The sequence below is a fragment of the Cygnus atratus genome, chromosome 2 (genome assembly GCF_013377495.2).
Source record: "Cygnus atratus isolate AKBS03 ecotype Queensland, Australia chromosome 2, CAtr_DNAZoo_HiC_assembly, whole genome shotgun sequence".
In the NCBI taxonomy this organism is placed as follows: Eukaryota; Metazoa; Chordata; class Aves; order Anseriformes; family Anatidae; genus Cygnus; species Cygnus atratus.
The window spans coordinates 48807030-48821247 of record NC_066363.1 but is presented as its reverse complement, the minus strand read 5'-3'; the positions used below and the strand labels follow the sequence as shown (position 1 = coordinate 48821247).

The following is a 14218-nucleotide window of genomic DNA, read 5'->3' as shown; positions in this document are numbered from 1 at the left end:
ATGCTCGTCTAAGAGCTAAGTTGAATTGACTTGCCGTTTCGGCGCTGTTTCTCTTAAGGGTCGTGCCTGTTTTTAACGAATGTCTGCACCGCAGAAATCGCTGAGAGCATGCATTTCAACAAACTATCCGAAGTGGCCTAAACTGTCGCCTCTAACTGTATTTGGTTTGCCTCTCGGCAGAAAAGCGGGACATAAGCCGAAAGCCCAGAGACGCGGTATCACAACGCACAAGATAAAGCGAGCTATCACCAGCGAAAGTTTACACCGAGGAGCCTCCCGCAGAAGCCGGGGTTAGCGTGTTTTAAGGACTAGGGCTGGATTACACAGGCTGGAGTGGAGTCATTAGGAGGAAATCCCTTTCACTCATCCCCGCCTCGCTTCCCAGCCCTCCCCACCCCACCCCGCGCAAGGGACGGTGCGGGACAGCACCGAGCAGCGCGCAGGGACCCATCTGCCACCAACACTTAAAAAAAAATAAAAAATAAAATGAAAAAAAAGAGGCGGAGGGGGCCGCTGGAGGAGAGCCCCCCCGGCAGTCGGCGGCGCGGAGCTGCGGGGTGTGGGGGGGGGGGCAGCGCGGTGGCTATCGGCGACAGTGGGGTACATCCTAGCGGTCGCTGCCTGCTATGGGAGCCCCGGAGGAGGCGGGCAGGGACGGCGACGGGAAGCGGCAACTTGTGGCGGCGGCCGGGCCGCCCCCTCCATCCCTCCCTCCCTCCATCGTTTCTTCCCTCCCTCCTCCCGGGGGGTGGACGGGACGGGACGGGACGGGACGGGGCGGGGGAGGCGGCCCGGCTCCCCGGCAACTTGTAAAGTGATAAAGGGGAGAGGGGCGGAGGGGGAAGGGAAGGCTCTGCCTCCCCCCCCCCCCCCCGCCTCACTTTTACAAAGAAAAAAAAAAAGAAAAGTGGGGGCCTGGGAGAAAAGCTGCTGTTGGGAAAGTGTGCGCGGAGAGGGAGGCTCGGCGGCGGCGGGGAGCTGAGCGAGCTGCGGGGCTGGGGCAGCCCCGGCGGCAGCGCCGCACGGGAGGAGGCGGAGGAGGAGGAGGAGAGTAGGAGGAGCTGCCGTGTGACCCGCACGGCTCCCAAACTTCAAAGTTTATCCGCCCGAAATCGAGAGCGGCCGCGGTGCGCGCACCGCTCCTCGGCACGGAGCGGAGGCATCGAGCGGGGGAGCCGCCGCGCGGGGACAAGGCTGCGGTGGCCGCTGCGAGCGAGGCGAGGAAGGGGAGGGGGGATCGCCCCCGCGACAACAACAGCCACCCCCCGCCCCCCAAATCTGGGAGAGGATCAATACTATTCGCTGGAGACCGAGGACTTGCTCGTCGGCGCACACGCGAGACCGCTGTCATTAGCTAGCAGGACACACAACTGAGCTGGGGAGGGGGGGTGAGGAGTGTCACAAAAAGTCATTACAACCTGAGAGAGAGGGGGAGAAAGAAAAAAAAAAACTTCCTACCAATGGACAACAGGAAGTGACCACCACCACCAACGGGGAGTCTCTGCTTGGAGAAAGAAGCTGCAAGACAAAGAAGAAGGAAGGAGAGGTGAAAGACAAAACTGCCCAAGGTCTTCTGTGTGTGTGTGTGTGCGTGCGTGCGCTTGCAAGAAGAGAGAACAAAAGTCAGCCGGGAAGGGGAGACGGAGAAAGAGAGAAGGAAAAGGAGACAGGATGGAAGAGCTAAAGGCGAGCATGTGAAGATCAAGAGAAAAGAAGAGCAGAGCAGCACACACGCACACTGAGAAGGAAGGGGAAAGGAAAGAAGCATACACAAAAGTTTCTTTTCCTCCTGCAAAGAAATTACTCACACGTACACAGAAATCAGATGCCTTGCAGATCAACTTCTGGGGAAAGAGAAACCAGGAGGAGACGAGGACGCAGAGTAATGTGAAGGAAAAAAAAAAAAAAAGGAAGAAAAAAAAAGAAAAAAGAAAAGCGAGGAGAGCAGAAGAAAGCGGAGCAAAAAAAAACTGAGAGCCGGGGCGAAGAAAGAAAGACAGAAAGGCGAAGATCGTGACCTCTCCCAACAAGTGAACCTTGCACATATGTTGTGTAAAGTGTGTGCAAAACAGAGCCCTCCTGCGTGGTGCGTGTGTGTTTCTCTGCCGCCGCTGCTGCTGCCGCCGCGGTCGGTGCCTCTCGCAGGCGGCGCTGCCGGTGCCGGGGAGCCGCATCATTTGGCGGAGCGAAGCGGCTAATTGCGGAGCCCCGTCCTTCATTTACATATGCAGCCTGAGCCCGCTGGAGCCGCGCCAATCCGCGCTCGCCCCCAGCACCATTAATCGCCATGCATTATTCACCACCGTAATTACTGAGCCCCATGCGCGCTCCGCGCAGCCGCCCCAGCCCGCCGCGCACGCAGCACCGCACCGCGCACACCCCGCCCGGCTGAGCCCCCGCTCGCTCACCCGCTCACTCACTCTCAGTTTGGTTGGTTAGCCTTGCCTTTTTTTTTTTTTTCTCCTTTTCCTTGGGGTTGGTTGCTTTTTCTGTTGTTGTTTGGTTGGTTTGTTCTGCAACTCGACTTTTATTTGAGAACAGTTATTTCCAGCCCCCACCTCCTCCCCCCCCGCCCTTCCCTCGTTCCCAATTCCTCCCCCCTTTCCACCTCCACGTCTCTGATGCCTCTGCAAAAAGCAGAGTCAAGACGGCTCAGTTAGCAGCATGTCTCGTCGAAAGCAAGCGAAACCCCAGCATCTCAAATCGGACGAAGAGCTGCAAGCGGAGGTAGTTTCTGAGCACGGTAAGGGCTCCCGGAGCCTCTTTCTCCCTCTCTCTCTCCTTTTGTGAGTCTGTTTTGGACGGAGATAGGTGGATTTATGGTGATGGTGAACATGGGAGTGCAATTACTCTGCAGCGGGAGAATGGGAATTAGAGCAGCTGGGGAAGAGGCAGCGGAACTGAGAAGTTAGCAGTTTAGCCAAGTTTCTGCAGCCCACCCCCTGACTAACCAGCCCTCCCAGCGGCTCCTTCCCGGCCTCCCGAGCGCTTTTATTACGGCGGGGCTCGGTGGCGGGGCTCGGCCCTCCCTCCCCGCTGACCCGGGCCCGGGCAGCTGCAGGAGCGGGCACTCCGGAGCAGCGCCTGCCTCCTCCTCCTTCTCCCCCCTCTCCCTCGGGCTGTTTTGTACGTCTGCTTTTCTGCTTGTTTTCCTTTATTTTTTGTTGTTGCTGCCCTTGTGCTGCTCGGTGGCCCTGTTTGCTGCACCCCTTTTATTTTTTTTTCCTCCCCCCCCCCCCCCGCCCCGTGCAGGAGCCATGTTACCCTCGCCCTCCGGCCGCGAAGTTGGCGGCGGCCGGGGCCGGGCTGCGGGCACAAGGGGGGTCCCACGGGTCGGGGGCTGCCGGGGCAGCCCCAGGCGACCGGTGCACAAGGCTCTCTGTAGCCCTGGAGGAGGGGGCGGCGTACTGCTGGGCGGCCTGGCCGGGCTCCCGCCGCCCCCCAGCCGCGGGCAGCCGCCGGGGCACCGGGGGTCCCTCGCTGCGCGGCGGGCGGGGGCCTGCGGGAGCGGTGGAGTTGGCTTTAATGTTTTCGAGGAGCTCGAGCAGCTTTTCACCTTCCCCCCTCCCCACCCCCCCACCCCCCGCCCCCCGCCCCCCGAGTCGCCTGGCTCTGCTGCGACCGTAATTCTTACCGGGGGTGGGTGACGCGGAGTGCCACCGCCGCCACCGGCCCCTGTCGCGCCGGCTGCAGGAGGTGGGGAAGGGGGATTTTCTCGCCCATCCGCCATTCTCCACTCCCTCCCCACACGCAGACACACGCACACTTGCTTTGAAGCATCTGGGCTGCCCAGGCTGCTAGTGAACAAGTGTCTAAAACTGAGCAGATTTGGGCTGTAGTTAGTCTGAATTTCCACCTTGCTGTGTGTTTTTTGTTTGTTTGTTTAGAAGAGGACTGCCTTTTTTTTTCAATTTAATTTAATTTTATTTCATTTATATATTTTCTAATTTCCTGCGTAGCCCTAGGCATTGCTGCGCACAAAGGCATGCCACAGCCCATCCTCACTTTCCCTGGGCTAAGTTGAGGGCTTCCACTTAAAAGTTTTTCTTTTTCTCTATGCATGGAAGCTCACTGCTTTCTCGGTTTCTTGCATAACCAAGTGGGAGCCACAGTGCTTTCTGTGTAGGCCCCTTGCTCACTGGTTTATCCCCTCCCTCCCTTCAAAAGGAAAGAGGAAAAAAGTCACTTTCCTGCTTCAAAACTATAATGACTTTTAAGTTGCATCTGGAGGGAAAGAAAGGCAACGAAGTTGAAGCCTGAGGAGGATTTTGACTGTTGTATCTGAACTTTGCAGTCTTGAAGCTTAAGGCAGCATGAATCCACTTCATCAGGTTAAAACATCTGTCAGACTGGCAAATCTTTAAGCCCCGTGCTCTTTCCCAGGGTATTTGGGGAACCAGAGAATGAGTTCCACACTGTCCAGGGTAGTTAGGAAGGGGACTACTACCACTGCTTCAGGAAAACCCACTTGGGTATTGACTCTAACAGGAACACAGAGAAATGCTTCCTTTTGTCACACTACAGAAGCAAAGCAATGCACATTTTATTTTTTTTATTTTTTATTTTTTTTAGGAAACAGTGGTAACGTAAAATAAATTCATACAAGCAAGTGGATGAGAATTATAATTTTATTATGCAAACAAGATTAGTTGAGCCCAGTCTCTGTTGGGGTGGGTTTTAGGTTTGAGAATTTATCACTAATATTATAAACTTTTAAATGCTTCAAATCCATTTAAATACAGAAAAATAAAACCCTACTGCTTCATTATGACACTCCCGGTGAGTTAATAAATTGAAAAAAAATTGTTAAACTAGGTTTTTGTTTTGTGAATCTTATCTATGTAGCCATGTCACCCAAGATTAGAACAAGAGATATGCTAAAAAGAAACGCTTGCATATGGTGGGTAGATTAAGGACAAAGAATCTTTTTGTCATGGAAATGTTTTTTTTTTCCCTCTTTTTTGGGGGGTTTTGTTTGTTTACTTCATCACATAGAATTTCTCACACTTGGTTTGTTTTGTATTGCCCTCAATGACTACATGATCAAATGAATGGATTTATTTCTGCCGAATGAGAAAGACAGTCTTTCCATCAAAAGGACTACATTGCATCCCAGTGAGGAATTTTAAAGCGTTATTATTGTGGTCCCTGAATAGCACAAAATCGGCTTTCACAGCAGCCCTAAAATGCAACAATGTAAATACTTTTCAGCCTTAGAAGGCTGTTATCAAATTGTGCTGTTTTCTTTTATTAAAACATATTTTAATTAATAGAGTGAAACCCTTCATAGTTAACAATTAACAAGCTAAAGTGGAGCTCTTGGTTTTTCACTCTCCTTTGAGAAATGTGAACAAGGTGGACTCAGCATACAGAAGCAGAGGGCTATCTAGTGTACATTAGTGTAATGTAAATCATTTACATGTTATATTATGAAGCCTAACGATTGCTATACTGAAAGCAATTTTATAGGCCAGATATAATGAGTGCTCCCAATCTCACTAATTAAAACACTTCTTGTCAAGTCAGTATTTTTCATTTCTATTCACAGCTGTAATCAAGATATTGCTACAGTTCCTGAGCATATTTTGCAACAAGCCAAAAATAGTTTCCACAGTGCAAGAATATTTGTACTTTTTTTTAAAAGCAAACTGTTTATGCAGAATTATTTGATACATGTAACTTTTTCATTAATACGGTTGTTATGTTCAATGAGGGGAAGCTGTTGTTAACACAAGATTAAGCAAATGAAGCTTATTATTTATTTAATTAAAGCATGTTTAATACCACCTCAAAATAGATTTTATTAAGTGAAGCATTTCAGAATGAATGTTCCATAAACAATCCTTAGAGTGAGGGAACATTCATAACAGCAGAAAGAAGCATGGCGGTTTGGGAAGCAGAATGGCAGATAAACATTAGGCCATATCTTAAGTTGACTGGACCCACCATAACTTTTGTGGTAATGTTATCACAGAAGTTTAATAATTGTAATATATAATTTTATAGCCAGCCTGGACTACAGCATAATAAAACTGCTTTCAAACAGGGCAATGTCATAACAGTGAGAAACTGTTTGAAGTCTGAAGATAATTGGCAATGTCATCAATTACAGATTTATAGTCAAAATCATTTAAAGTTATTTGTTGAAAGGGAAATGCTGAAATATATATTTTTTAATAATTTAGATAGGAAGTGTTAACAAACAACTAGTGATGAAATATTGTTTGAATAATTGCACTGTGGAAGAGTGAACAAATTATATTTCCTAAAAAAAAAATTTTAAGCACTCTAAGGTTACTAAAGTAGAAGATGTGATGGAAATATTTTTTAAATAGCAGCAGAAGGACTCAAATGGCTGCCCATAGAATATAATAATCTCAGTTTCTCAGTAAATGTAAAGCTGTTCTCAGTAAATCGTAATAGCTGGAATTACATTTCTAATACGCTTCTCTAATTCAACAGATTACAATTGAATCAGAATTATAGATACAATGCAAATGCTTCAACTCTGATTAACTTTTATATGAAAGCATGGGTATAGCATTTCTATTTTTAATGTAGGGATAATAAAAATTTGCAGGTTTTTTTTTGTGTGTGTGTGTATGTGGAATGCTGAGAAGTGCTTCTTACAGTGTGTTTAAGTGTGGTTCTAGTAAAGGTGATGAAAAATGATCACTTTGGACTTTTTCATGTGAAGTTAATGGCAGATATGTATCATTGTTCAGTCAGAGTTGAATGGGATACCTTACAGCAAACTGTGTAATGACAGTTTTCTAATGTGTTTTTTGCAATCATTTTTTAAATTTTGGACCTATTTGTTTGGTTTCTGTTTTTGTTTCCCTCAACTCTTCAATGCACACAGTATTATCTATTATCTAAACCAATGTTTCTTTTTCATACTGGTAATGTGGAGTTGGTGGTGCAGTTTTGAGCAGTTTGTAACTGCACTCTGTATTCTTTTGGAGTATGTACACAGACACACATGCTCTGCCACAGAAATGATAGTCCTCTAAGGAACAGCCAGCTTCATGTGAGCATGTTTACTGTATCTGAAAATATATAAGATAAAAACATATTTTGGAAGGACATCCATGCTTTCCTGCATTCATACATTCAAGAATATAGGTTATTCCATATCATTTAGATACTACTGTCTTTAAAACTTGAAAAGTCACAAGCAGCTGTCAGTAAATGTGAAACTTAACTTATTTTTTGCAAACGTTCTAAGGCAACTAATGTTCTAAGGCAACTTCAAGAAAGGTTGTTGTTGTTGTTGTTGTTTTTGAAAAATAAAAGGCCAAATGAGTATTGCAATAAATTGCTCCTTTGATAAGAAAAGGTAATTGAAACTTTATATAAGTAGTTCTGGTATTACAATAGAGACTTAATATTAAAACAATGTAATATCTGAATTTATATAATTTTTTAATATTCTCACTATTTTGATCAGTATTAGCAATAGAGAAAAAAAAATGTAATAATAAGGAAACTAAAACAATAAACCAGTTTGATGGTGTATATATAAATGATGAAGGTAGACCAAACTGGGTCAGATTTTTATCTGGTGCTGATGATCTTGAGGAATTCTTATTTCTTCTGAGGTAGGTAGACATCAGGACTCTTTTGGGGAGGAAGGAAGTTTTGAAAGGTATTGGTTTAGATTCTATGTAATTAAGCTATTAATATGCATACATTTAGCTGTTGATAATTACTTGTCCTTGCCTAAGGAAGAGGCAAAGCTACTATTCAAAAAAAAAAATGTGTAGCATTATAAGAACGAGTGAAAATACCCAAATTATTAATGAGTATCAATGTCTTTTCTGAAAAAGAGTTTGAATCCTGGCAAGATTTTCAGGATATTTTTCCTTCATTTTATTGTTGATTACCTAGCCAGGACAAGCATATTTGTTGACACGAGTCCATCATATCTACCAGTCAGGACATGAGTCAATCACTTTTGTTGATAATAAGCCATGTCTGGCAGGAAATTAATTAGCTGAGTACTGACACAATGTAGAAAATAAAACATGCTAAAATCATTCCTTCTGTAACATTGCATTTGTAAAATGACAGTAATTTGCTATAAATTTTTCAGAAGAAGCATGAATAAATACAGTTTCAGCAGCAAATTTTTATCAGTTCGTACATTTCAATGTAAAGTGTCAAAAACCTGTTTCCTTTACCTGCTTAAAACTACTAAACACAATGAAAGCTTTCCAGTAATAGAAAAAAAATGAATTTGGGGTAAAATATACTTTTAGAAGCTGGATCAGTTGTCATGCTGCTGGCCATAGAGTACATTTCTTTTTGTCAGGGGAAACCCCTTAAAACTGGGAAAGCCAGAAAAATAGTTCTCTAAAAAGATGATAGAAAGCACATTTTGATAATGCACTTATGTGATAGTGGGCTAAAGAGGGATTTTTTCATATTATCTCCGTGTAGTTAGGGTGCACGCAGTGAGCATGCTTGAACATTTGTTATGGGGTAAGATAATCTTTAAATATAAAATAAAAAGGCTTCCTACAACTCTTATTATTAATCTCTAATACTGCTTTTTCCCCTTTTCCAACCTCCCTCGCCCCCTAATTTGGACCCTATCACTGGTTGAAAAAGAAGCAGAAAAAAACCCCGAACTTCCGTCCGAGAGCGAAAAGTGCCGAAATGGTTGGGAAGGCTGTTCGTCTCCTCCAGGAGCTGCGGCCCGGCCGGGTGGGTGCTCGGGGCTGGGGGCTCGGGGCTGGGGGCTCGGGGGCGGCGGGCGGCTGCTGCCCCGTGCGGGCGCGCAGTGGCTGCTGCAGGCGCGCAGCCCGGAGCCGGGGAGAAAGAAGGTGGGGATTGCAGAGTGCCAGAAAGCTTCCCGAGGACTTCTCCCTGAGGGTGGGTAGTTAGAAGTGCTTTGACAAGGCTTGCTGATTTAACCTTTGCCTGCTTTGCCCTGCCAGGGGTGGCCACTAGATGTCAAGCTCATAATACAATTAGTACATCTGTGCAGTTGACCTTGGCAGCACGGCTTACCACTGTTCTGTTAAGTGTTAACACTGAATTTGAGTGTTAACTAGAGATCCCTGTGAGTTTGTTACATGCTGTACAGCTTATCAAATGCTCATCTAGTTCAGCACAAGTGTTTACAGTTCTTAAAGAAGGAAAAAGGTTTCCTTTTGTGAAGCCCAGCATCTTGAGCTGCTTAATTAACCCTGCAGGTGCCACAGTATTTTGTTTCAGTTAATCAAAACCGATTTACTATTCAATGTTTCAGGAAATCTGTTCTACCACCACCATTCGATATTTTATTTTATCATTTTGTTGATGTAGTAACATCCCCAAAGCTGGAAATGATGAAAGCTAACGGATTTGTTTAGCTCTCTCTGTGTTTTGCTATCCAGTGCAATACTGTGGTACACAGAATGGCAAATGAGCAAAATGACTGAGCTGCATGATTAGCATTGAATCACTTAGCATTCGTTCTTTCAGGCACTCCTGTACGTGAGTAATTTTACTCAAAGGAGTAGTGCCATTGACTCCAGTACTTGTAAGTTAAGTTTTGAGATACTTAGCAGATACAGGATTGGGTCCCCACTTTCGCTTCTCTTATTGTGATCCTCCCAGACACAAGTTCATCAGCATGCCATGGCTGTTCAAAGAGTGGCTGGCTTCATTCTGTAGGGTGTTGGTTAGATAGTTTAAGGTGCAGTTAGCAATATACTATTCAAAATAAGAAAGTTAAGAATCTAGTGTTCCATTTCTTACAGTTTATTTTATTGTTTGTTTTTAAATGTCTTTTCTTTCTTCATATCAACTATGTTAGAAATACCGATTACATTTTATTAGGATTTCCAATAAAACTCAGTGTGTTCTAAATACGCTTAAATTCCTACAAACATTAGGACAAATTCTACGCACCCTGAAATTAATCCATACATGCCATGAAAGCCAACTGAATAGCTCTTCATATGATGTTGAAAAACCTAATGCACATCTTATTTAATTCCATATCTTGCACAAATATTCAAAGCAGTTTGTGAAGATCTGTTCCACATCTGCATACGCATAGCAAGGCATCAGTATTTTAGCTAACTAGAGCTTCATTGCACAGATTAGAAACTGCAAATGTTTTAAACAGATTACAGTTAGTGTCTGTGCCACAGGTGGCTGTTACTTAACAAATTCTGAGATTTAGGCTGCTGAATAGATCAAACCAAGTGTGCCAGGTCAGTACCATTTCTTGCATAGCAAGAGTGCCCTCCACTGTTCAAATCTATAGCTAACAGCTTTTGTGGTCTGAGAAAAAGGACAGAAAAATTTTCTATTGAGTCTGGAATTTCTTCTACATTGTTAAACACAGTAGGGGTCTCTATTTGTCTCCTCCTGTTTCACAGCTTGGGCTCAGTATGTGATAATTCATCTTTCTTTATGGGATTCAAAGCTATCATAAAGAGTTAAAAAGAATTAATTTGCAAGAAAATAAACGTGTTCTAACAATTTAAGAAAACTTTCTTTAAAAGCTCTGTCAATTATAAGATATGATAAAGCTAAGGAAAAAGTAATACTGTTCTTCTCAAGGATCAGTATGTTGTTATAAAGATACTGTTTCCAAATGAATATAATTTTGAAAACAAATTCATGTTTTTAACTATATTTTCTTACTTTATTTAAATTTGTATAAAATAAGCTTTTTTCTTATGATACTAAGAACAGTAGATGATCATCCTGTGTCTGTACTATGCTCAGTTTTATTCATAATATTTTTTGCTTAAATACATGAAAAATGCTGTGAGCTTCACTTCAAAACAATTCCTAGATTTGCATATGAGATCTTAAGTCTTCATAGTTAGCTAATTGTTTTACCTTTAGCCAATCTTAATAAATGTTGTTTTTCTGTGAAACCTTCACAGTTTATATGCTGCGTCTCAGTTGAAGATTGTGTTTTTTCATCTTGGAAGAAATTCCCACATTTAGAAAAATTTATTCACTCTCGATATGCACCTCCGAGTGACTGAAGCTGAGTTAGAAATAAAAGCAGTTCATATAACATTTTTCTGTGCTTTTCTTTGTATTATTGCATGTGACCTAAAAAAAAAAGCTTCAGAAAATATTTTGTTGACACATTTGCTGAATTCCTTTCCATGACACTTCTCCAGTGTGAATACTACAGGAAGGTATAAGCAAGTTGAAATAGATAAAAGCGGAGAAAATGATTATTCTCTTACCTGATTTTATCCAAGTATCTTATGAATTATGTGTAATTTGAGACTTAGGTGATTCAGAGTAACAAAATAGCAAAAACCTGAATTAACAAAGAACATCTGATAGGTGTACAGAATACACCTATTTAATAAAATTAAAAAGGTGTTTTCAAAAAGTAATATAGATTAATAAAACTAGAATTGATTTAATTTAACACAATATTAAAAAATTCTGGAGCACAGATGAAACAGTGGAGTTGACTGGGGCTTTTTTGACTGGAAGCTGTTGGTCCTGAGAAAGGCGGTATTTACAGTGTATGTTGTTGGAATGAAGCTGACTGCAATGTTTAATTTCAGTAATTTCAGTCCTTCTCACAAAAGTAGATGGCAGTATTTTTGAAGCATCTGCTTATTATATTTTTCCTTGCATATGATGCAAGACTTTGTTCTAACACAGAATAGAAAAATGCATGCCTGAGATAAAAATACAGAACTAGTAAAACCAGGCTTACAAATCCTGTATGTGTGTGTAGTCAGCAGCAGTGGCAATTTTTTCTTAATTATGCATGTAATATTCTGATGGTAGCTGAAGGAACCCTGGCACCCTCTCAGCCCTTTCCCCGTTCTCTTCCTTTCCGACTGCGAGAAGGAAGGTTAGCACCACAATCCCCACAGCCACGCATTGCTCCAGCCTAAAGAGCGTTGGGTGGGTACACTTTGTAACGGTGGGAGAGCAAATTTTCCCAGTGTCAATCTCTTGTGCCTCCTGCACTGAGTCAGCAGAGCACCTTGGTGGCTTCAGATATCACAGTCCCAAAGTGACCTTCTCAAAATGCCTTAGGTTGAATTTTTGTAGGTTAATTTTAGGGCCAGACCCCACCAATGCAAACTAACAGCACTTCGCTGGAGCCACTGCAGTTCTGTGTTTTGGTTGGTGCCTGCTTAGGAGCTTGCCCTGGGTACATTTTGAGAGATGCTAGCTGCAATTTTTCACCGATTTTCATAGGGTAAGCTTTATGTGCTGTAATTCATCTTGCATGCCATAGCAGCTTCAGATTAGTCTGTTAGCTGTTAGACTGCTAATGAGAAAAAGAAAATAACTGAGAGGTTATTAGTGGCTGAGATCCTGACTGCTTGACAAAACTCCTATTCAACACCTTTTGTGTAAGTAAGAACTGCAAAATTCAGGTCCTGTCTATAAGATTAAGCAACTGCTCAATTAATTTCCCCAAAGTCCTTGAAAATTTTTGCTGCACTACATCGTCACTGTAATAATAAAAATAATTATTTCTCTTCAGAAAAAGAAAAAAAAAAAGAAAGAAATAATATAAGAAAGAAAGAAATTCTTCAGTACTTAGAGGATTTAATTACTTTATAGTATATCAGAATTGAAAGCAAGCTATAAAACACGCAGAAAAAAAATATTTAAAAGTTCATTTTTTCCATATAATGCATAAGCTGAAACTAAAAGTAAAATCGATTTTATTTTTAATATTTTAACAAATTTAAAATTTTTAATAATTTGCTATAATGGTAAAAAAATATTACATTTTGTCATTCATAGAGTAATCAAGTTTTAACAAAGAATAAAAATATCCCTTCACACAGGGATGCTCTTAAACCTTATTCCCTGTTGAAGTTTGTGAGCACTTACACTTCCAAAGCAACAGTGCAATACAGTGCTCCTGAAAGGAGTGTTATAAACTGCATTTGTGAAGTACTGGAGCAGTGTCCATTTCTCCAATATACATATACCTACATACATAAAATCATTATTTTCCCTGTTGTTTTTTTTCCCCTTTGAGTGTTTGTTTGGGGCAAGATCACAAAGACTGTTTTTTGCATGACAGATTTGTCATCATCCCATTAATTTCGAACACATTTTTAGTGTGAGTAAAGGTTACTCATATGAGTTGTTGGACTGGGCCCGTAGTCTGTCATTCTGCAGAGCATCTCAGTATCCTCAGTGTGCCGTTCAGGGGATGGACCATCATCTACAGCAAAGCAGCATTTACTTTGCTGTCAGCTGTGTCATTTTTTTGCTTACTGGTACAGAAAGTGGAATATTTGAGAGACTAACTTGTTTCATTTCTTAAGATATGCCAAAATAACTTGTCCCAAGTATTGTTGACATTCTTTCTATGTCTACTTCGAAGTTGATTGGGGTGGCTAACAACTTTCTGGTAGTTCTCTAAAATATTTCTTCAAAAGCAGTCCTTGAACATTTCAAGACAGATGATTAGATGGGTATACTTGGATTTGTCATTTGAAGAGTATTCTCTCAGCATTTTTATGACTTAGGAATCAAAGAAAGGAGGAGTACAAAGTAATATCAAGAAAACAGAGCTGTAAGTCCCTGGTTAGCATGGTCAAGAGCCAGGCCCAATGTTGAAGCAGTGCAAAGCACGTGATTTATTTCATTGAGAACGGAATAGACCATTGATTGTTTGAGAAATACACTGCTTTATTACATTTGTACTTTTTTACTTGGCAGGTTATATTTCAAATGTAAAATGTGGCTGCCTTGAGTCTATGCATTAGTTCACTAGACTAGTTAGTATTTTGAAATGTTGAAGAGGTCTGCATTAATACCTCTTGGCAGTGAGCAACAGCAGTCCAGTTTTCTACTGGAAATTTACGTATTATACATACTATTTTTGACATCATGAGCCTGTGTTCTAATGAAGAAAATAATACCTGTTTTGAAATGTGATTTTAAATGTTCATGTTTGGGCTTCAGGGTTATTGTATAGCATCTGAAATAATTAGTTTATTGGTGTTTGATCAGCTCATTCTAGATTAGAGAACAGTCATATTTGACAGGCTACATTTCCAGAATCCATCACTAATTACTTAAACCTTTTGTGCAAGGCTTGTCTAAGCTCTCCTTAAACAGAAAAGTAGCAACATATAAATGAAAACAGGAAGAGGAACCACACTGTTGGTAGAGGAACCACACTGTTGGTAGCTTCTTTCAGACTCAATTCTCCTTCACAACCATGCTTTAATAGTAGTAATAGTTGTAGCGATGAGGA

At 42.2% G+C, this 14218-nt stretch overlaps 1 protein-coding gene across 1 annotated transcript in view; it reads left to right on the top strand.

Moving 5' to 3' along the window:
- The first annotated feature begins 2664 nt into the window (after positions 1–2664).
- The window catches only part of SALL3 (spalt like transcription factor 3), a 19763-nt gene continuing 8209 nt past the window's right edge, over positions 2665–14218 (top strand). Inside the window, exon 1 of the mRNA XM_050708977.1 lies at positions 2665–2743. Coding sequence (XP_050564934.1) covers positions 2665–2743 — 79 coding nt within the window. The remainder of the gene's footprint in view (positions 2744–14218) is intronic.